General features: G+C 45.7%; 1 protein-coding gene across 1 annotated transcript; it reads right to left on the reverse strand.

Annotated features, from left to right (window-relative positions):
• Nucleotides 1-807: 807 nt before the first annotated feature.
• Nucleotides 808-4,998, reverse strand: LOC308142546 (membrane-spanning 4-domains subfamily A member 15-like). Its single transcript, XM_080513020.1, has 8 exons — nt 4,882-4,998; nt 4,143-4,322; nt 3,836-3,946; nt 3,708-3,764; nt 3,469-3,573; nt 3,184-3,300; nt 2,706-2,807; nt 808-989 (listed from the first exon to the last, which is right to left on the reverse strand). The coding sequence occupies exons 2-8, from the start codon at nt 4,281-4,283 to the stop codon at nt 921-923; spliced, it is 702 nt and encodes a 233-aa protein (XP_080369146.1). The 5' UTR covers nt 4,284-4,322; nt 4,882-4,998; the 3' UTR covers nt 808-920.
• Between the last annotated feature and the right edge of the window lie 17,657 nt (nt 4,999-22,655).

Raw genomic sequence — 22,655 nt, forward strand, 5'->3', positions numbered from 1 at the left:
TTCTACATCATCCAGGTCCACCGGCTCCATGTTGGACAAAGACAGAGGACATGGCTTTGGTTTCATGCTCTGGTCAACGTGGACACTCAGTCCAACTGTCTGGAGACGTTTGTGTTAAAATGTCTTGCTCAAGGGCACTGAGGCATATAAAGAGGGGGGCTCAGACCAAACTCTGCACAGGACAAACTCAGGCTGACTCATCTGTCACGACATGTTTACGTCAATAAAAAACTCCTGACAGAAAGACTTAGTTTAGACACTTTATTTTAGTGGACCAGAAGGTTTTTTTAGTCTACACACACACACACATGCACACACGCACACACGCACGCACGCACGCACACACGCACGCACGCACGCACGCACACACGCACGCACGCACGCACACACGCACACACACACACACACACACACACACACACACACACACACACACACACACACACACACACACACACACACAGCAGAACTTCATCATTCACTGTTTAACTGCCAGTGGATGCTAGCAATTAGTGTCAGCGCTAACAACAGCTGAATGAATGAATGAATGGATGAATGAATGAACGAATGAATGAATGAATGGATGAATGAATGAATGAATGAATGCCCACTTCTTCACACACTGCATTTTAATGTAGAATATGATCAAAACATATTCACTGAGCACATTATTTATTTATTTTGCTTCATCTAACACACAATATTCCAGCCATGATATTTCACTTTGCAGCTTGAAGTCACACAGCATCTCCTGATCTCCACACCTCGTCTACCTTCTCTCTTCTTCTTTCTTCTTCTCTCTTCTTCTCTCTCTTCGCTTGTTTACACTTCATCTCTTCCACGTCTCTTGTTGACAGATATTGAGGATTATATAAAAAGAAAGTCAAGCTAAAGCAGCACATTTGGAGTCGGACGGTCGGTCAGGGAGCAAATTGATAAGCTGGAGGCTCAGTGGAACCCAGGTCAGGGTTTTTGTACTCGGGCACCGCCTACAAGACAAGACAAGACAAGACAAGATGAGACGAGACAAGATGAGACAAGACAAAACAACATAAGACAACACATGACACAAGACAACATGACACAACACAACACAAGACAACACAACATGACACGAGACAACACATGACACAAGACAACACAACACGAGACAAGACGACACGACACGAGGCAACACATGACACGAGACAAGACAACATGACACGAGACAAGACAACACGACACGAGACAAGACAACACAACACGAGACAAGACAACATGACACGAGACAAGACAACATGACACGAGACAAGACAACACGACACGAGACAAGACAACACAACACGAGACAAGACAACATGACACGAGACAAGACAACATGACACGAGACAAGACAACACGACACGAGACAAGACAACAAGACACGAGACAAGCCAACACGACACGAGACAAGACAACACGACACGAGACAAGACAACACGACACAAGACAACACGACACGAGACAAGACAACACGAGACAAGACAACACGACATGAGACAAGACAACACGACACGAGACAACACGATACGAGATAAGACAACACGACACGAGACAAGACAACACGACACGAGACAACACGACACGAGACAAGACGAGACAAGCCAACATGACACGAGACAAGACAACACGACACGAGACAAGACAACACGACACAAGACAACACGATACGAGACAAGACAACACGACACGAGACAAGACAACACGACACGAGACAGGACAACACGACACAAGACAACACGATACGAGACAAGACAACACGACACGAGACAAGACAACACGACACGAGACAACATGATACGAGACAAGACAACACGACACGAGACAACACGATACGAGACAAGACAACACGACACGAGACAACACGACACGAGACAAGACGAGACAAGCCAACACGAAACGAGACAAGACAACATGACACGAGACAAGACAACACGACACAAGACAACACGATACGAGACAAGACAACACGACACGAGACAAGACAACACGACACGAGACAAGACAACACGACACAAGACAACACGATACGAGACAAGACAACACGACACGAGACAAGACAACACGACACGAGACAACACGATACGAGACAAGACAACACGACACGAGACAAGACAACACGACACGAGACAACACGACACGAGACAAGACGAGACAAGCCAACACGACACGAGACAAGACAACACGACACGAGACAAGACAACACAACACAAGACAACATGATACGAGACAAGACAACACGAGACAAGACAACACGACACGAGACAAGACAACACGACACGAGACAAGACAACACGACACGAGACAACACGATACGAGACAAGACAACACGACACGAGACAACACGATACGAGACAAGACAACACGACACGAGACAACACGACACGAGACAAGACGAGACAAGCCAACACGAAACGAGACAAGACAACACGACACGAGACAAGACAACACGACACAAGACAACACGATACGAGACAAGACAACACGATACGAGACAAGACAACACGACACGAGACAAGACAACACAACACAACACAAGACAACACATGACACAAGACAACACATGACACAAGACAACACGACACGAGACAACACAACACGGGACAACACGACAAGACGACATAACAGGACACCGTCAGGGTTTTAATCAAAACAACCACGTTGCTAATAGACGATGTTATATTTACCTGTGGGTGTGGCTGAGCGGGGGCCACAGCCGCTGGCTGGAAAGGGGGCGGAGCCTGAGCGGCGAACGCACCGTCGACAGTCTGAACGACGACTCGTGGCTGCTAGAAGACGAGAGACACAAAATGTGACCGGGGCCCCGTTTCCATGACAACGATTCGAGTGAAATCACGTCGCTTTTTGCGCTTTCAACTTTTGAAAATGTCCACGTACACACGATTTGAAAACTGTCCGTTTACACTGAAACAGTGGAAATGCTTAAAGCGATGTAGTTTCTCGTTACGGACACCAGAGGGTGCTGTTGGTTGCTTTAGTACTAGAACCACACACACAGGAAGCAGAGAACCACAAGCTCTAAACACTGGGACATCGACGTTCTCGTGGACAGACCGACCAAGCTGGATTGTTATGACGGTGACTGTCAAAATAAAAGACTGCACATGTGCACAACGACTAGATGCTACGGCCGGAGCTCCTCACCTCCCTGCAGCAGTCGCAGGTTTCACTGCAGGTGTATCCCGCCACCGTGATTGAAACGATGAGCTGCAGGAGCTGGAACACGACCAACACGATGGAATAACCTTCATAATAACGATACTGGAGAGAGACGAAGTTAGAATCTGCTCACGGTGGGACGGTGGCAGCAGGAACACAAGTCAACTCTGAACGGAGAACCGAACCCAACGGAGAGACGATATCCCACCAAGGCGACTCCTGCTATAGCTAAGCTGTGGTTACCATGGAAACAACCATTAGAGTTCTTACGGCAGAGTAGTGGTAGTTCCAGAGGACGCTATCCAGTGAGTAGATTATGATTCCAGTTACAGCAACAACCGCCGCGATGATGTTCATCACCAGAGAGGCGTTGATCTGGAGGGACGGGAGAAATTAGATGGAAAACAATGGAAGAAATGTTTAAAATGTCAGATTTTTTTCCTTCAAAATTGAAATGATGACAAGAGTTCAATGATTTTTCCTCAAATCCAAGAATGTGTTTCACTCACCAGACAACGGCTGAAGTGCTTGCCGGCAGCCACCGTCACCGATCCAGAGGCGATGTACTGCAACAGTAAATGTAGATGAAGACGGACGAGACGACTTGAAGACAGAGGAACTTAAAATCCTCACTTACGATCGCAGCTCCCCAAAAAAAAATCCCGCTAAAGAATCCCAGAGTAGGTTGGACGACGCCCATCGTGATGGTGAACGCCAGGACCATCACTCCGATCATGATCTGAACCGTCTGAAGAGACGAACACAAGAAACATGACTGATGATGGACAGAACGAGAGAGAAACTCTTATTTCACTGGACTTTATGTTGTTTTGGATTCTGACAAAGGAAGGAAGGAAGGAAGGAAGGAAGGAAGGAAGGAAGGAAGAAAGGGAGGCCAAACCTTGGTTCCCTCCAGGAGACAGTGTCTGTTATGAGAATCTCACCCCCAGCGCCTTGGGCTGTCCCCTCCTGAACCTGCCGCCTCTTTCCCACGACGGCTGCTGCCCCCCGGTGGCCGCCGCCGGGAGCAGATGGGTGACCACCACCATGTTTCCCACGTTGGTGGACGTAGAAGAAGAAGCCATGTTGAGATGTTCCTCCGACCTTCTGAGCTGCTTCCCTCACTGTCACATTTCAAACCAGTCATTAGTCACTGTCATGAACCTGAGGAGGAAGATGCTCTATAATCTGGATTAGAGGAGGAAAATGCTCTACAATCTGGATTAGAGGAGGAAGATGCTCTATAATCTGGATTAGAGGAGGGAGATGCTCTATAATCTGATGTTAGAGGAGGAAGATGCTCTATAATCTGGATTAGAGGAGGAAAATGCTCTACAATCTGGATTAGAGGAGGAAGATGCTCTATAATCTGGATTAGAGGAGGGAGATGCTCTATAATCTGATGTTAGAGGAGGAAGATACTCTATAATCTGGATTAGAGGAGGAAGATTCTCTATAATCTTGTGTTTGAGGAGGAAGATGCTCTATAATCTGGATTAGAGGGGGAAGATGCTCTATAATCTGATTGTTAGAGGAGGGAGATGCTCTATAATATGGATTAGAGGAGGAATATGCTCTATAATCTGGATTAGAGGACGAAGACACCCTGCCATTAACACACCTACTGGAACACAGTGGTTCTGATGTCAGAATTACTGCGTCGTCAAACGATAAAAGACTCACCTTGGAGTTTAGTTTTCCAGCTCCTGGTCTCCAGGTCTCCAGGTCTCCAGGTCTCCAAGTCTCCAGGTCTCAAGGTCTCAAGGTCTCAAGGTCTCCAGGTCTCCAGGTCTCGCTGCGGTGAAAACGGAGTGAAGTGTGGTTGCTGAGAACAAATGAGGACGATCCGAGGACGAGGGCTCACACTAACTTCCTCTCACACCACAGTTTCTTCTTACAACAACTTCCTGTCACCTGTTTAATGCATTTTCACATCAAACAAAGCAAAGAGCTTCCTTTTTTAAATATCACAGCTTCAGGGAAGTACCTGTTGTTCAGCTGTTTCCTTTTTTTAGATATAATATTTAAACATGTATATAATACTTTTTCGTCGTGCTTCAGACGTCAGAACGACGTCCCACAAGCAAAGCAAAGCCAAACGACGACTTTTCACAGACTGTGTGTGGAGTGAAGTATTAATACACCGAGACAGAACATGTCCCCCAATTCTTAGAATGGCTTTGTCCTCCAGTCCTTCATCCACAGTCTCAGGTTAAATCAGGGCGTTTCAGCTTGTCGGCCCGTTGGAATGAATCAACACTTCCTGTTGAGCAGTCGATTGTGTAAAATGTTCCGGGGGACAGATTTGAGAGGGACTTGAAGACCTCAGTCCAGAAATGTTGCAGTGCAGGAAAGACAGAATAAATACGTCAGAGACGCTTCAGCCGGAGAGCAGGAGGCTGTTTTATCTGCTGCATGTCAAAGTTTGTGTTTTATATCATGATACGCTGATTGTTTCCTGTTTTACTGAAGAACAGACGATACAGCACTGTTTTTCGACCACTGTGCCACGAGGTCTAGTCAGGTGAGCCGTGGGAAATGATCCAATTTCACATTTTTTCTAAAAAAACATTTACTCTCACAGCCGCTGTCAGAGCAGTGTGCAGAGTAATCATGTATAAATACTGTGTTGAGCACCGCGGAAGAATTACTCTGAGTCGAAATTCTATTCTGCCAGCTGAACACCAGAGGCTTTTATTGCGACATGAACACACGCAACCGGAACTTCATAACAGGATGAGACTCCACACAACACATTTCTCACTCCTGGTTGCACACTAACGTCCAACAAACCAAACTAGATGAAATAATTAACTCCAACTTGTAATATAAACAACCCACCAATGCCAATGCCACCAATTTATTCCACACATGAAAAATGGCCGGTTAGCTCAGTTGGTTAGAGCGTGGTGCTAATAAGGCCAAGCTTGCAGGTTCGAATCCCCGGATGGGTCGCACAGTTTTTTGCCCCCAATAGAGGAATTCAGTTCTTTTTTTAACACTTTAATCGGCTTTCGTACCACGTTCTTGTGTAATAACGAAGGTGTAAAACCCAGTTTTTACTCAAACTAGTCCAGAAGAAGTCAGGTTTTTGATGAAACCTTCCATTGCTAGCGCAACATAGCACGTCTGTTCGATTCTTGCACGTGGCTCTGAATGTTTCCAAGCTCTGTAGTTAAACTGAGTCAACGTGGCTTTAATAAACATGAGTTAAGCGATGCGTGCAGCTAAAAAGCGCTGCCTTCTTTAAACTTAACCAAAACTAGATACAGACTAGATAAAGGTTACCACGATACAACGCAACCTTCTGTAAATTAATTTTTCATATTGGTGACACCAAACAATTATAAGTCCCAACACAGGAGATCTCATTCCTCAACCCACTCAACTCAGTCAAGTTTTCACATCTCAGACATTTCTATTAACCATCTTTCCTGCATTTACAAAATGTATTTTTCTCCCCTGTCAAATTCACATTAGTGATGATTGAATTTGAACGAATCGTTCAAAACCCGCGAGTCACTTTACTGAACGGTGACTCACGAGTTTTCACGTTCATCAACTATCTGAACCGAGGAACAAAAACACAACACAAGCACAAACCAACACACACAACAAGCCCAACAATAACCCTCAATAACCTCCGGCAACACATAACCTGAACTCCCATCATGCACTGCAGCGACCAACTCCCTGATCGCTACAATACTCTTCACCACTAGAGGGCAGCACAGAACTTTGCTGAAGACATGGAGGACACCGAGGACTAAGGTGATATGGAGACATGGAGGACACCGAGGACTAAGGTGATATGGAGACATGGAGGACACCGAGGACTAAGGTGATATGAAGACATGGAGGACACCGAGGACTAAGGTGATATGAAGACATGGAGGACACTGAGGACTAAGGTGATATGGAGACATGGAGGACACCGAGGACTAAGGTGATATGGAGACATGGAGGACACCGAGGACTAAGGTGATATGGAGACATGGAGGACACCGAGGACTAAGGTGAGGAAAGAGACACATTTTGGACCTTCCACACTGGGGGTGGCGCAACTTTTAACCACAGGGGGCGCCGCCCCACAGATCCCCCCCCCCCCCCCCCCCCCCCCCCCCCAGCCGGGCAGACCAGCCAATCCAACCACATACTTGGGGACCAGCCAGGTGCCCGGGCGGGGAAACCCAGAGGACGGTACCACCAGGGGGGAACCCGGCACCACCAGTGTAGCGCCCCCTAGAGAAGTGTTTTTCAACCTTTCTGAGCCGAGACACACTTTTTTCTTTGTAAAACTCTGGAGTCACACCTCCACCTGAAAATGTTAAAATGTTAAACTCTGTCGCCTCTATTAACAATATAAAGTCTTTCTCATCAAAGTTTTATCAACAGGAATCCAGTAAATCCAGAAAGCAAGGACTTTTTTTAATAGTGACTCCGTCAGTGTGAAACCTGGACCTGATGGATGAAGAGCTGAGATCCTGGTTTTCTAAAACTTCTCCATCACTGTCACTGACACAGTACTTTGATACAAGATGGTAGCAGGAGGTGGAGATGAACCACACTGACGTCTGTCACTTTACATTTCACCTGCAAAGTTCTGTGCTGCCCTCTAGTGGTGAAGAGTATTTATACATCATTACTCTGCAACACAAGGGGCTGTGAGAGCAAATGTTTTTTTTTTTTAGAAAAAACTGTGAAATGTGATAATTTCCCACGACTCACCTGACGAGATCTGGAGGAAACACCAGTGTGCCGCGGAGCAGAGTTTGAAAAACACTGGTGTAAAGGTATAAACATGAACCAGGCGTTACAGCTTCTTCATTGTAAACCTGGCCTGCACTCTTGGGTCTGCAAGGAAGAACGCTCCGAGCTCGAGTCATGTAATCTCTGACGTATTGAATTTTGTAGTCTCTTGTTTGTGTGATTATTAAATTCACTATTGAAGAAATCAACTCTGTGATTTCAATCCAAAACATCATTTTAGAAGAGCCAGAATGATGTTTGATGTTGTGACTCGGACTGTAAACCAGCGGGAACTGTTACCTGGTGGAGGCGGAGCCACCGGCCCGTCACCTGATGGAGGCGGAGCCACCGGCCCGTCACCTGTGGATCCAAACAACGTGGAATATTGACACTGGAGCAGAGGAGCGACTCTGAGGCTCCAAAAACACTTCTCTAATAAAAGATGGAGCCCCGTGATGAAGCTCCCCCCCCCCCCTCCAACCCCCTGCTTCTTATTTGATCTCTATTTATTTTGTGATTTTTTTCTTTTCTTTCTCTTCCTTATTGTTTTCTTTGTAATGAGGTCATCTTATATGTGCTGCAAAGTAAATTTTGCCTGCTGCGTGAATATCTTAATTCACATTTGTGGTTGCACTGGACCTGCGGTCCTTCTCTCCACGCTGCGGTGAATTGTGAACAACACCTCTGAATTGTTAACAACAATAACAAGTTAGAAAATAAATACATAAATAAAATAAAAGAGCCAGAACAGATGACAATAGGGAAACATCGGGTAAAACTCCTCACAAAGAATTATACTGCAAGAATTGAACAAACAAATGATTAAAAAGACTAATACAAATTTCATGGGGGGGGGGGGGGGGGAACACAAAGGATCAAAAATGGAAAAAAGAAAACAAAAAACCGTGAAGAAAAAGTGTGAAACAAAGTTGTAGTAAAATCAAAATGATGATGAAACAAAAGTGTTGTTTGAGACGTTCTTCTCTCTTCGTCTTCAGATATTCCAAAAACAAGTAGCTCAAAGGACTTGTGTGATTTTAGACCGGTCGCACTCACATCGCTTGTGATGAAAACTTTTGAGAAAATTTTAAAGTCTGAGATTCTATTTTTAACTGAGGGGAAACTTGACCCACTTCAATTTGCGTACCAGCAAAACAAAGGGGTGGAGGACGCAACACTTTTCATACTGAACACTGTGTATAAGCACCTGGACAAAACCGGGGCTCATGTAAGACTTTTATTTGCGGATTTTTCTTCTGCCTTCAATAAGATGCAGCCCCACATCCTGATTGAAAGACTGGCCACTGTTTTTAATTTGCCCGACCAGCATCTTTTATTGATTTTAAATTTCCTCACGGACAGGACCCAGCGAGTGCTCGTGAATGGTCAGATGTCCCCAGCGTCAAGCTCAAACACCGGATCTCCTCAGGGGTGTGTCCTGTCCCCCCTCTTGTTCATCCTGTATACGGACAGTTGTCGGGTCACTCAGGAAAACCGGTTCCTGGTCAAGTTTTCAGACGATACAGTCTTGGTGTCCTTACTTTCGGGAACCGAAAAGAACCACGGTCCTGCGTTGACCGAGTTTGTCCAATGGTGTGACAGCAACTACTTGGATCTAAACGTCTCCAAAACCAAGGACATGGTCATTGACTTTAGACGCAGCACAGCGCCCCCTTGTGGTAGCAGTGACATTCATGGGGAAGTGGTTGAAGTGGTGGAAAAGTACAAATACCTTGGTTCTTGGATTGACAACAAGTTGCGGTTCGAAGCAAACACAGACTCTATTTTTAAACGTGGTCAGCAGAGAATCTATCTTTTAAGGAAACTGAACTCTTTTAATCTAAATGAAAGCATTCTCTGCAACTTTTACTGCTGTTTCATAGAGAGTCTCTTAACTTTTTCACTTGTTTGCTGGTTCAAATGTTTGTCTATGAAAGATAAAAATAGACTGCAAAACATCGTCAAAATCTGCTCTAAGATCATTGGCGTTAAACAAAAAGACCTAGAGTCCCTATGGAAGGAGAGGGCTCTCAAGAAGGCTAAATGTATCTTGGGTCAGCCCCTCCATCCTCTGTCCTCAGAGTTTTCACTCATGCCTTCTGGACGCCGTTTTTATGTACCCTTTCGGAAAACAAATCGTTTTTCCAACTCTTTTGTCCCCTCTGTCACTGCACTGTTAAATTCTGAAGGGAGTGTGTTTAATTAACATAGACCGTATTGTAACGGGTCCTCTTAAACTCAATTATTGTCCGTTCTGTTGGAAGTGACACACAGTGAGTGTTTGTGATGTGTTTGTGCAATGTTCTGTTTTATGATTGGCTACAAATGAATTGCCCTTTGGGACCAATAAAGTTTTCTGAATCTGAATCTGAATCTGAATCTGAATATTGAAGAACTTTGTGTCTCCAGACGAACGTCCTTGTGTGGAAGACGTTGAAGAGACGTGTTCGGTGGCTGCAGAGCCCAAACCTCCAGGACCACCGATCCCGTCTCCAAGGAGACGCTGCAGCGGGACGGCGGCCGGAGAGCCCAGCGTCCCCCGTCCTCAGTACCGGGCGACGCCCTCGGGCTCGCCGGTGCTGCTGCTCCTCCTCCTCCTCCGTCTCCTCCGCCGCCTGTCCCACTCCGGGTCGTGGGACTCGTTGGGGACGTGGACGTCCGTCTCCACTCCCAGGACCTGCCTCTGCACCAGTTTGCAGTAGAGGCCGGCGGCGGCCATCAGCTGGCCGTGGCTCCCCTGCTCCACCACGCGGCCGCCGTCCAGTACCACGATGTGGTGGGCCTTCTCCACCGTGCTGAGGCGGTGGGCCACCACCAGCACCGTGTGCTCCTGCAGGACGCTGTCCAGAGCCTGCTGGACCTGGGGACCAATCACAGAGCTCAGACGTCTCCTTGTGGGACGGAGGACAGACGCAAACAAGACAAACACTGCTGAGGTCAATCTTAAAGTTCCAGTGAAATGTAAAACACTACTTTGTAAAAAACGATAGTTGGGGTTCTACTTGTAAGGTTCCTCCGACTCTGCCCCACCACTGTTGTCGCATAACCAAGTTATTTGAAGTTTGAATCTCCAGCCGAGGAAGTCGGGGGAATCCTTCTTCTTCGTGGGCGTGACGTCAAGAGTTGTGCAGATCTCCATCTGTTGTGTTTATATCGGCTTGTTTCCTCTTAAATATCAACGTTTTTACAGTGTTTTGAAGTTATAGTCGGCGTTTTATGAGCCTTGATGAAAGATTGAGCCTGGAAGAGACCAGAGAGGAGAAAATGAGCACGGGCGGCGAGAGCCGCTAGCTCGGGCGGCTAGCCGCTAGCTCGGACGGCTAGTAGACGATTAAGTAACACCTGGACTCATCTTCAGTGATTCTGCGCAGTCATAAAAGTTCTTCACCCAGGAAGCCGGTCGTTCTGCCAAAAGTCAGGACTCAAAGCCTCAAAGGTGAAAAGTGGCGGCTGCTGAGGCGAGGAGACGAGGACGAATGGAGGACGAAGCGTCTTCTGCTTCCTCAAACATGTTCCAGACGGGGTCACCGATGGCAGAACCACCTTCTGTGTCTTCTTTATCAATCACTGGGTTTGAAATGACCATGATGATGAAATATGGTTCAATTCAGCCTCTTCGTGGTCAAAACTCTGATCCTCCATAATGTAAACACAACTTGGGCGTGTGCACAACTCGTGATGTCACTCTGTTATTGTCAGAAGCTCCGCCCAGCAGAGGAAATAGCGCTGTTTATCGGCTATTTTCTCGCAGATTGCCGTGTTTTAACATTTTACCTTCAGCCAGTTAGCAGGAAAAATGTCTCTAGAAGCGACACCAGAATGTTTTGGAGGTCGAACTTTCATTTCACTGGGACTTTAAGTTGAATATGAGTAAGTTGTCTCTGCGCATACGATCTTCCATGTCGGTGAGTTGTTCTTGTTATTTCCACACACGTGGATCCGAGTCGTTACACGCTCCTTTAGCTTGGCAGTATCTGCTCAAATCGTTTTGTTTTTCTCCGTGTGTTTTGTTAAAGTTGAATGTAGGCTAGCAATCCGCTTGTCCAGCCAATTTACGCGAGCTTCGGCCTTTTTCGTCGGCCTCCCAAAAGGATCTAGCCATCAAGTCCTCCGTGGCGTTCACCAGACCTTCGCTGAGCTGCTAGTTAAGTTCAGCCATAATGTGTCGTTTGGCTGCTTTTGACTGTCTTGTTTCACACGTTGACAAATAAGCAAAGAATGTTGCTTGTTACGTGACAATCGGGCCACGATCCTAAGATTTAGAGATTTCGGCTCAAGGGAGGCTCCTCCCCTTTGACTCCTCCCACAACCAGGCACTTCCCAAGATGGGCATGTGTGGGCGGAGCCAGTCCAGCTCACACAGACACAGCAGATTCTGAATGCAGCTCCTATGATCTGATATTCTAATGGAGGAAAATCAAGGAGGAGCTGGAAACTTTGAATACGAGGTTTCTGGACCGAGCAGAGCAGGAGGAGGAGGAGAAGATGGAGGAGAGGAAAACCAAAAACAAGTATTAATATCTGGTATTATAAGTAATATTAGCTATTCAACATTTCTTCACCAAAATATTTACAATTATTATTAATCAGAATAATAATAAACATTTAAAGACCTACACAGATGATTCTATTTAGTGCTAGTGCTATGCTAGTGCTACGTTATGCTTGAAACGAATGAATCAAATCACCAGATAAATAAAAAGTTTTTTTTTTTTTTTCTAAACTTTATTTATAGATTTCTCATTTTACAAGTACGAACACACACATCATCATTCCCCCTCACCCACCCTCCCTCCCATGTCACAAATACACAACAGCACAGACAAAAGAAAAGTAAAATGCTAATACAAACAATCTTGAAAAAAAAGCAAAACAAAAGGACAAAAAGTTAAATAAAAATAAATGTAACTCCTTTAATCATTTAGACAAGAACATTAGCTTCAGTTTAGACTCAGATTTTTAACGTAGTCAAAAAAAGGAGACCAGATCACCCAGAATTTTTCCGGACAGTTTTCTCTGCTATATCTCAGCTTCTCCAGCTGCAGCACAGAGAGCATTTCCTTTATCCAGTTGTTAAATGATGGAGGTTTGTCAGATTTCCACTGAAGAAGAATGGTTCTTCTCGCTATTAAGGTTGCAAAAGCAAGTGCTTTCCCTTGTAATTTAGAAACAGTGATTCCAGGGGGAAGAATCCCAAAAATTGACACAAATGGGGAAGGTGGAATTTTTTTCCTGCACAACTGAGAAATGACCTCAAAAATTCTTGACCAGAAACTTTTTAAAGATTCACAATTCCAGAACATATGTCCCAAAGTAGCCAGACCTAGTTTACATCTTAAACATGCAGGGCTAACATTAGGGTAGAACTTGGAAAGTTTTTCATTTGAGTAATGTAGGCGGTGCAACACTTTAAATTGAATTAGGCTGTGTCTAATACAAATAGAAGAGCTGTGAATCCGTTCTAAGCTAAGTTGCCAAGACTTCTCTGTGATTTCAGTACCTAGGTCCCGTTCCCAGGATAGTTTAGTTTTGGCCCAAGATGGTGGGTTAATATTCTGAATTTTGATGTAAATTTTTGAAATATTGCCTTTTGTGTAAGGATGTAGTGCTAGTATTTCCTCCATTACACTTTCATTAAATGATTGTGGGCGTTTAAGGTGTTTGTTAATGAAACTTCTGACTTGGAGATATCTGAAAAAATTTGATTTAGGAATATTATATTTCCTCTGTAGCGTTTCGAATGACATTAAATTCCCTTTGAAGAAAAGGTCTCTTAAAAAAACCAGACCAGATTTATGCCAAGTTTGAAATGCAGAGTCAATTTGGGATGGTAAAAAGAGGTGATTATTTGATAAAGGAGAGAATGAGATAAGTAATGTGAAAATGTTTCCTAAATTGAAACCAAATTTTAAGGGAATGTTTTAGCACAGGGTTAAGGATCCGAGGATGTGAACTCACAGGAATTGAAGAGCTTAATAACGAAATGGGAGAAATTGTTGAGACACCGTTCAATTCCATCTTGGCCCAGACAGGACCCTGGCTATCACGCCATGTGGAAATCCAAAATGGTATCTTGCTTATGTTTGCAGCCCAGTAATAGTGAATGAAACTGGGCAAGCCCAGACCCCCTGCTGGTTTTGGTACCTCCAGAAACCTTCTTCTCATTCTGGGAACTGTTTTGCCCCACACATATGAAGAGATCAGGCTATCAATCTCACTAAATACAGACTTGGGCAAAAAAAAGGGAATCATTTGAAAAACATACAAAAAACGGGGAAGGACCGTCATCTTTACTGTGTTCACTCTCCCAGCTAGCGAAATGGGCAGTGTTGACCATCGTATCAGATCTTGTTTTGTGCGTTCTAATAAGGTCTTAAAGTTGCATTGATAAAGATCTTTATATGTACGTGAAATTTCGACTCCCAAATAAGTAAATTTTTCAGCTCGTTTGAAAGGAAAAGGGGTGAAATCCATTGCCACTGCCAAACAATTAATAGGGAAAAGGGTGCTTTTAGAAAAATTTATTTTGTATCCTGATATTTTGCCGTATGATTCTAGTATATTAATGAGTATTGGAAGCGACTGAATAGGGTTTGATAAATATATTAAAAGGTCATCTGCATAGAGAGACACCTTATGTATTGCATTTTGTCTTGACACTCCACTAAGCCCATCCTCCGTTCTTAAGGCAATAGCTAAAGGCTCAATGGCCAAATCAAAAAGGAATGGCGACAGACAACAACCCTGTCTAGTGCCCCGGTGCAACCTAAAATAGTCAGAAGTAACATAATTAGTGCGTACCGAGGCCAATGGTGAAGAGTATATAGTTTTTATCCAAGAAATTACATTGGGGCCGAATCCAAACTTGTCAAGAGTATTAAATAAGTATTCCCACTCCACCCGATCAAATGCTTTTTCGGCATCTAGAGAGATTACAACCTCGGGGTGTTGAGTGGAGTGGGAGGAGTACAGTACATTAAACAGACGGCGCATGTTATAGAACGATTGTCTTCCTGGTATAAAACCTGACTGGTCTGGATTAATTATTTTAGGGATCACTGTTTCAAAGCGGTGAGCCAATACTTTAGTAAGAATTTTATAATCACAGCAAAGTAGGCTGATTGGCCGGTAAGAGCCACACTCAGAAGGATCTCTTCCTTTTTTGGGCAAAACTGTGATGGGTCATGGTGTATGGTCATTTTTTACTGTTGAATATTTCTTCAAATAGTTTACATAGAAGAGGGGACAATTTAGCAGAAAAGGTCTTGTAAAATTCTACCGGCAGCCCATCTGGCCCAGGAGTCTTACCATTTTGCATGGAATTTATGGCTTGGATAATTTCTTCACTTGATATTTTAGAGTCGATCTCAGACCGATCTTCTGTACTTATTTTTGGAATTGTAAGAGGATCAAAAAATGCCTGGAACTCAGATGGGCCAGCCGAAACCTGAGATGTATAAAGGTTTGAATAAAATTTTCTAAATTGGTCATTTATAGTTGTGGGGTGATTGGAAACCGCTCCTTGTTCAGTGTGGATCTCTATTATAGTACGCTTAGAAGAGGACTGTCTAATTTGATGAGATAGCAATCGGCCAACTTTATCACTATGTTCATAGTAGGTCTGCTTTGTTTTAAGTAATAGCCTTTCTGTTTTTTTAATGGAAATGTTGTTGAATTCAGAGTGGAGCAGTAGTCGTTTTTTATACAGAGCAGGGGTGGGAGATATAGCATATTTATTATCAATCAATTTTATCTGTTGAGACAAATCTGCAAGGCGCAGGTCGCGTTCTTTTTTCTCATGAGCTGCAAAGGAAATTATTTGTCCCCTAAGGTAGGCTTTAAGCGCTTCCCAGATAGTAGTGTATGACATGCCAGGTGTGCTATTAATTTCAATAAATAACTATTTGATCTGAAATATATTTTTGAAAAGGTTTACGGGATAATAACAATGGATCCAAATGCCATGCCTGTTGGGTTGCAATATTATCTGGGAAAGTCAAGTCTAATTGGACAGGGGAATGGTCGGAGATAACTATACTATGGTACTGGCATTTAGTTACTGAGGAGAAGATGCTATCATCAATTAGAAAAAAATCAATTCTTGAGTATGACCGATGGACGGGTGAAAAAAAAGAGTATTGCTTAGTTGTGTTGTTAACACGTCTCCATGGGTCTAATAATTTATAAGAGTCCATAAATGATAGAACTACGCCTGCCGATTTGGATAATGTGATAGGAAACTTGGGGTTCGATCTGTCCAAGTTCGGCTCCAAAACCAAGTTAAAGTCGCCTCCAAAGCTTAAACGATGAGTGGCAGGATCAGGAATGTTTGTAAAAAAGTTGGAGAAGAACTGTGGATCATCCCAATTTGGGCCGTAGATATTGACTAAGATTACCGTAATGCCAAACAACTTTCCCACAACCATAACATATCTACCTTTAGTATCAGCTATTGTTTTAGTTGGTACAAACGGGACGCCCTTTCTGATTAAAATGGCCGCACCTCTGGATCTATTGCCAAAGTTGGAGTGATAAATTTGGTCAATCCAGCCTCGTTTCAATTTTAAATGTTCATTGGAATGGAGATGGGTCTCCTGCAAAAACATTATATCAGGCCCCAAACTTTTCAGGTGTGCAAAAACTCTGCTACGTTTTATAGGATGGTGTAATCCTTTCACATTCCAACTGATAAAACGAGTGGAGCCTGAAGAGCCTGAATTTGACCTACTCATGTAAACCAGGCAAAACCTGAGTCTTTAAAACTAAAAAGGAGCAAAAAACCAAAAACATCAACACAAAAGAAAACGCTAACAATATAAAAAAGCAATCAAAACACACGCAGTAACATAAGTCCCCAAATGTGCTGATCTTCCAAAAACCAATGGAGATCACACCCACACTCCTACCATAAGCAAAAAACTGCACTAATGTGCACAGGGTGAACGAACACACAATACTTAGCCAACAAAACGGAACAGTAATTTTCAGAAAACAAAGGCACTTATTAAGTGATTCTGAAAGCCAGAATGAGCAATACTGATTTGAAACAACAACGTAAAATAGGATGAGTCAAATACTGCAGAATAAAACTTTGTAAAAAATATATTAAGTAATATAAAATAACATTTATAAGATAAGAAAAAAAAATCTTTAGTTGTAAGAGCAACGCATCTTTTTTTTTTTTTTTTTTTAAGTATTATTATTGTTTAAGATTTAAATAAACTCAGAATATGTTGAAAGCTGTGATGTTATATCTAAGAACCCTAAGTCTTTCCGTTTGTTATTCATCATCATTCAGTCATTTGTCACCTGCTCAGGGTCCTTTAATGTTCTGAGTTATATATCTCTGGGCCTCATCTGGGGTGGAGAACGTTTTCTCCTCGTTGTTATGGGTAATCCTGAGCCGGGCTGGATAGAGGATGCCGAAGCGCACTCCCTCAATCCCACGGAGCTGCCGTCTGACGTCATTGAATGCTGCACGGGCTTTGGCTGTTTTGGCGGTGTAGTCCGGAAACACTGAAACCGTCATCCCGTTCATCTTGATCCGTTGTTTTTCCCGTGCAAGGCGAAGGATGTTTGCACACTCTTGGAAATAGTGGAAGCGGGCCACGATGACGCGCGGAGGGCTCCCCCGTCCAGGCACTGGGAGTGAGCGGTGCGCCCCGTCCAGCAGGGGCGCCTCCTCCAAGTCAAACGCTTGTTTGAGCAATGCAGAAATTGACGATGTAGAACACACCTGGTCTTCAGAAACCCCCACCAGGCCGGGGGGGCTCCCTGCCCGCGTGGCCTGGGGGCGCTGCGCTGGCCGGTCCCGGCTTGGCGGCTCGGTCGGGGCCCGGGGCTCTGCGCCCTTTATCCTTCTCCTGTGGGCCCCTCTGGCCTGGGGGGGGTCCTCTCTCCGCGCTCCGTCTGGTGCCTTCCGGGTTGGGGCGTGGCTCTCCGGGGGGGTTTGTCGGGGCGTGGCTCTCCGGGGGGGGTTGTCGGGGCGTGGCTCTCCGGGGGGGTTTGTCGGGGCGTGGCTCTCCGGGGGGGTTTGTCGGGGCGTGGCTCTCCGGGGGGGTTTGTCGGGGCGTGGCTCTCCGGGGGGGGTTGTCGGGGCCTCCCTGGATCCGGTGGGTCGCTGGGTGCCGGAGTGGCGGCGTCCGGCCCTGGTGGCCTTGGGCTCCGGGGTGGTGCTGCGGCCCCCCCACAACAGTTTCATTCACATCCAGAGGACAAACCACACACACACACACACACACACACACACACACACACACACACACACACACACACACACACACACACACACACACACACACACACTCCCACTCCTCATTGACGAGATTGTTCTGTTAATTATCAAAACCAAGTTGTTGTTTGCTTTTGTTGTTGTTGTGTTTGTTTGTTTGTTTTATTTATTTATTTATTTATTTTTGTTCTATGTCCTTTTGCTTTTTGCTTTTGTTATAATTGTTGTCATTATTTAGGTGTTTTGCTCTGTTGTTGCTCAGGCTGGTTTAATCTCATGGCAGTTGGAAAATATTTAGATCACTGTGGTTAATGTATTATCAAAAAAAAAAAAAAAAAAAAACAATTGTATGTAGCACTAACAAGGGTTATTAGGGTATGTATTTTGTATTTTGTATTTTTTGTATTTATTTTGTTTCACCAAGCCTTTCTCTGTCTCTCCTCTCCTCTCCTCTCCTCTCCTCTCCTCTCCTCTCCTCTCCTCTCCTCTCCTCTCCTCTATCCTCTCACCCCAACCGGTCCGCAGAATTCCTCCACCTCTGAGTCTGGTTTCTGCAAAGGTTTCTCCTTGTTGAGGGAGTTTTTCCTTTCCACAGTCGCAAACACACCTGCTTGCTCATGTGGATGTTGGGCTTTTCTATTTTCTCTATAACAGCAAATTGGAATGACTGTAAAGTATTTAAAAATAATAATAAAAAACAACAAAAAAAAAACAATGCATCGAAATGAAATAAACAACTTTAATGAGCCAAAAAAAAAAAAAAAAAAAAGAAACCCCCACCAGTCTGATGTTATTTCTACGCGACCTCGCCTCCAAATCCTCACATTTACTTTCCAAGCTGTCAGCCACTGCGGTGATGCGGTGCACCTCCCGCTGCAGCTGCGTAACATCATCCGTGCACGTAGACAGGCTTTCCTCCACTCCTTTCACCGTAACGCTCAGCGACGACAGCTCCGATGTAATGGCCTCCTTGTATTCCCGCAGCTCGGTCCTGGCCGCATTAATGTCAGCCCTCACAATTGCCCTCTCGCTTTCCAAAACACTCCGGACCTCTTTTTTAAGAGTGTCTATCAAGTCCTTCCGCAGGGAGGACAGAAGCTCGCGTTTGATGGCCTCCGTGTCGATCAAGGAAGCGGCCGCTGCCGAGTCCGCCTCACCTGGGCAATCTTTGCCAGTAGGGGCCGCAGGCTGACTCGGAGTAGTAGGCCTCGTTTGCAAAAGAGTTGTTTGCTTGCCTCTGGATGTTTTTCTGGCCATTTCTGCTTTTAATATCTTGTTAGCAACCTCAAACAAGCCCGGACTGGAACTTTGTTAGTGAAACTGTGCCCTATAATACACTTTTTAAAATATTGCTCCGCTCCGTTCAACAAAATACAACCTACTCCATTGCTCGCTCAACAGCGCCCAAATAAAAAGTTTTAAAGTAACTATTAATAGTAAGTGTAATTTCCATGGTAACATTCATCTTCAGCTCCACGGTGAATCAAGACATCTGTAAAAACTGGAATCTTAAAGTTGCACAACTCTGATGCACAAATTTGATGAGAATGATTTGATAGAAGAAGCGTGTTTGCTTTTCTTTTTCTGAAAAGAAATGGAAGAAGCAGCTTTCAGGAGTTTAGACTGACTGGTTTCACTTCCAGCCACTTTGACTGTTTTAGCAGTTTGTTTTCAGGCTGGAGACCAAGAAGGTTTTGGACAATCAGTGTGGAAATGCAGGTTTGTGTGTTATTGTGAGGATTTAAAGCAAAGTGACTCCTGGTCTGCAGGTACTGGTGCTGGTACATGTTAACCTTGGACTGACCTTGGAGTGCAGGTACTGGTACGTGTTGACCTTGGACTGACCTTGGAGTGCAGGTACTGGTACGTGTTGACCTTGGACTGACCTTGGAGTGCAGGTACTGGTACGTGTTGACCTTGGACTGACCTTGGAGTGCAGGTACTGGTGCTGGTACGTGTTGACCTTGGACTGACCTTGGAGTGCAGGTACTGGCACGTGTTGACCTTGGACTGACCTTGAAGTGCAGGTGCTGGTACGTGTTGACCTTGGACTGACCTTGAAGTGCAGGTGTGGTACGTGTTGACCTTGGACTGACCTTGGAGTGCAGGTACTGGTACGTGTTGACCTTGGAGTGCAGGTACTAGTACGTGTTGACGTTGGACTGACCTTGGAGTGCAGGTACTGGTGCTGGTATGTGTTGACCTTGGACTGACCTTGGAGTGACGGTATTGGTGCTGGTACGTGTTGACCTTGGACTGACCTTGGAGTGCAGGTACTGCTGCTGGTATGTGCTGACCTTGGACTGACCTTGACGTGCAGGTACTGCTGCTGATATGTGTTGACCTTGGAGTGCAGGTACTGGTGCTGGTATGTGTTGACCTTGGACTGACCTTGGAGTGCAGGTACTGGTACTGGTACGTGTTGACCTTGGACTGACCTTGGAGTGCAGGTGCTGGTACGTGTTGACCTTGGACTGACCATGGAGTGCAGGTACTGGTACGTGTTGACCTTGGACTGACCTTGGAGTGCAGGTACTGCTGCTGGTATGTGTTGACCTTGGACTGACCTTGGAGTGCAGGTACTGCTACTGGTACGTGTTGACCTTGGACTGACCTTGGAGTGCAGGTACGTGTTGACCTTGGACTGACCTTGGAGTGCAGATACTGGTATTGGTATGTATTGACCTTGGACTGACCTTGGAGTACAGGTACTGGTACGTGTTGATCTTGGACTGACCTTGGAGTGCAGGTACGTGTTGACCTTGGACTGACCTTGGAGTGCAGGTACTGGTGCTGGTACGTGTTGACCTTGGACTGACCTTGGAGTGCAGGTACTGGTGCTGGTACGTGTTGATGGGTTTCCCGTCCAGCAGCACTTGTCCTTGCTGAGGCAGGTAGAAGTTTTCCAGCAGACTGACGCAGGAGCTCTTGCCGCTGCCTGAAGGCCCCACCAGGGCGGTGACCCGGCCGGGCCGCAGTGTGAAGGACACGCCCTGGAAGCAAAGGACAGAAAAGCGTCAGGATGGACGAGAGTCGCCGTTTGCAACCTTCATGACCACCAGAGAACCGTCACCACTTCTTCACCGAATTCAACTTGTCTGGAGCCGCAAAGCACCTCAACTATAGAGAATATAGAAAACATTTACCATGCAAACAAAATATGGTTTGTTCCGATATATCTTTGTAATGATTTGATCAGAGGTCAGGATTGGACCAGAGGGCAGGATTGGACCAGAGGCCAGGATTGGACCAGAGGCCAGGATTGGACCAGAGGACAGGATTGGACTAGGGGGCAGGATTGGACCAGGATTGGACCAGAGTACAGGATTGGACCAGGGGGCAGGATTGGACCAGGATTGGACCAGAGGCCAGGATTGGACCAGGATTGGACCAGAGTACAGGATTGGACCAGGGGGCAGGATTGGACCAGAGGCCCGGATTGGACCAGAGGCCAGGATTGGACCAGACGACAGGATTGGTCCAGGGGGCAGGATTGGACCAGGATTGGACCAGAGTACAGGATTGGACCAGGGGGCAGGATTGGACCAGGATTGGACCAGAGTACAGGATTGGACCAGGATTGGACCAGAGTACAGGATTGGACCAGGGGGCAGGATTGGACCAGAGGCCAGGATTGGACCCAGCCCAACGAGCCAGAGTCCCGCAGGGCGCGAGGTCTTGGTCTGGCGCTGCAGGACTGGGGGTGGAGACCCACCTTGAGAACGTCGGTGTCAGGGTGGAGACCCACCTTGAGAACGTCGGTGTCAGGGTGGAGACCCACCTTGAGAACGTCGGTGTCAGGGTGGAGACCCACCTTGAGAACGTCGTCGGTGTCAGGGTGGAGACCCACCTTGAGAACGTCGGTGTCAGGGTGGAGACCCACCTTGAGAACGTCGGTGTCGGGACGCGTCGGGTAGGCGAACGTCACGTCCCTGAACTCCACCAGGCCGGCGCCGTCGGCCGGGTGCTGAGGCTTCCTGTCCAGGTACTCAAACATCTTCTCTGCTGTGCCGACGCCCTGCATGAGGCCCGTGTACACTGAGGCCACGCTCTGCCACACACACACACACACACACACACACACACACACACACACACACACACACACACAGGAGGCAGCGTCTCACACACACACACACACACACACACACACACACACACACACACACACACACACACACACACACACACACACACACACACAGCAGAACTTCATCATTCACTGTTTAACTGCCAGTGGATGCTAGCTTAGCATCAGCACTAACAACACCTGAATGAATGAATGAATGAATGAATGAATGAATGAACGAATGAATGAATGAATGCCCACTTCTTCACACACTGCATTTTAATGTAGACTATGATCAAAACATATCCACCGAGCACATTATTTATTTTGCTTAATCTAACACACAATATTCCAGCCATGATATTTCACTTTGCAGCTTGAAGTCACACAGCATCTCCTGATCTCCAC

The sequence above is a fragment of the Blennius ocellaris genome (assembly GCF_963422515.1).
Source record: "Blennius ocellaris genome assembly, chromosome: 17".
NCBI classification, from domain to species: domain Eukaryota; kingdom Metazoa; phylum Chordata; class Actinopteri; order Blenniiformes; family Blenniidae; genus Blennius; species Blennius ocellaris.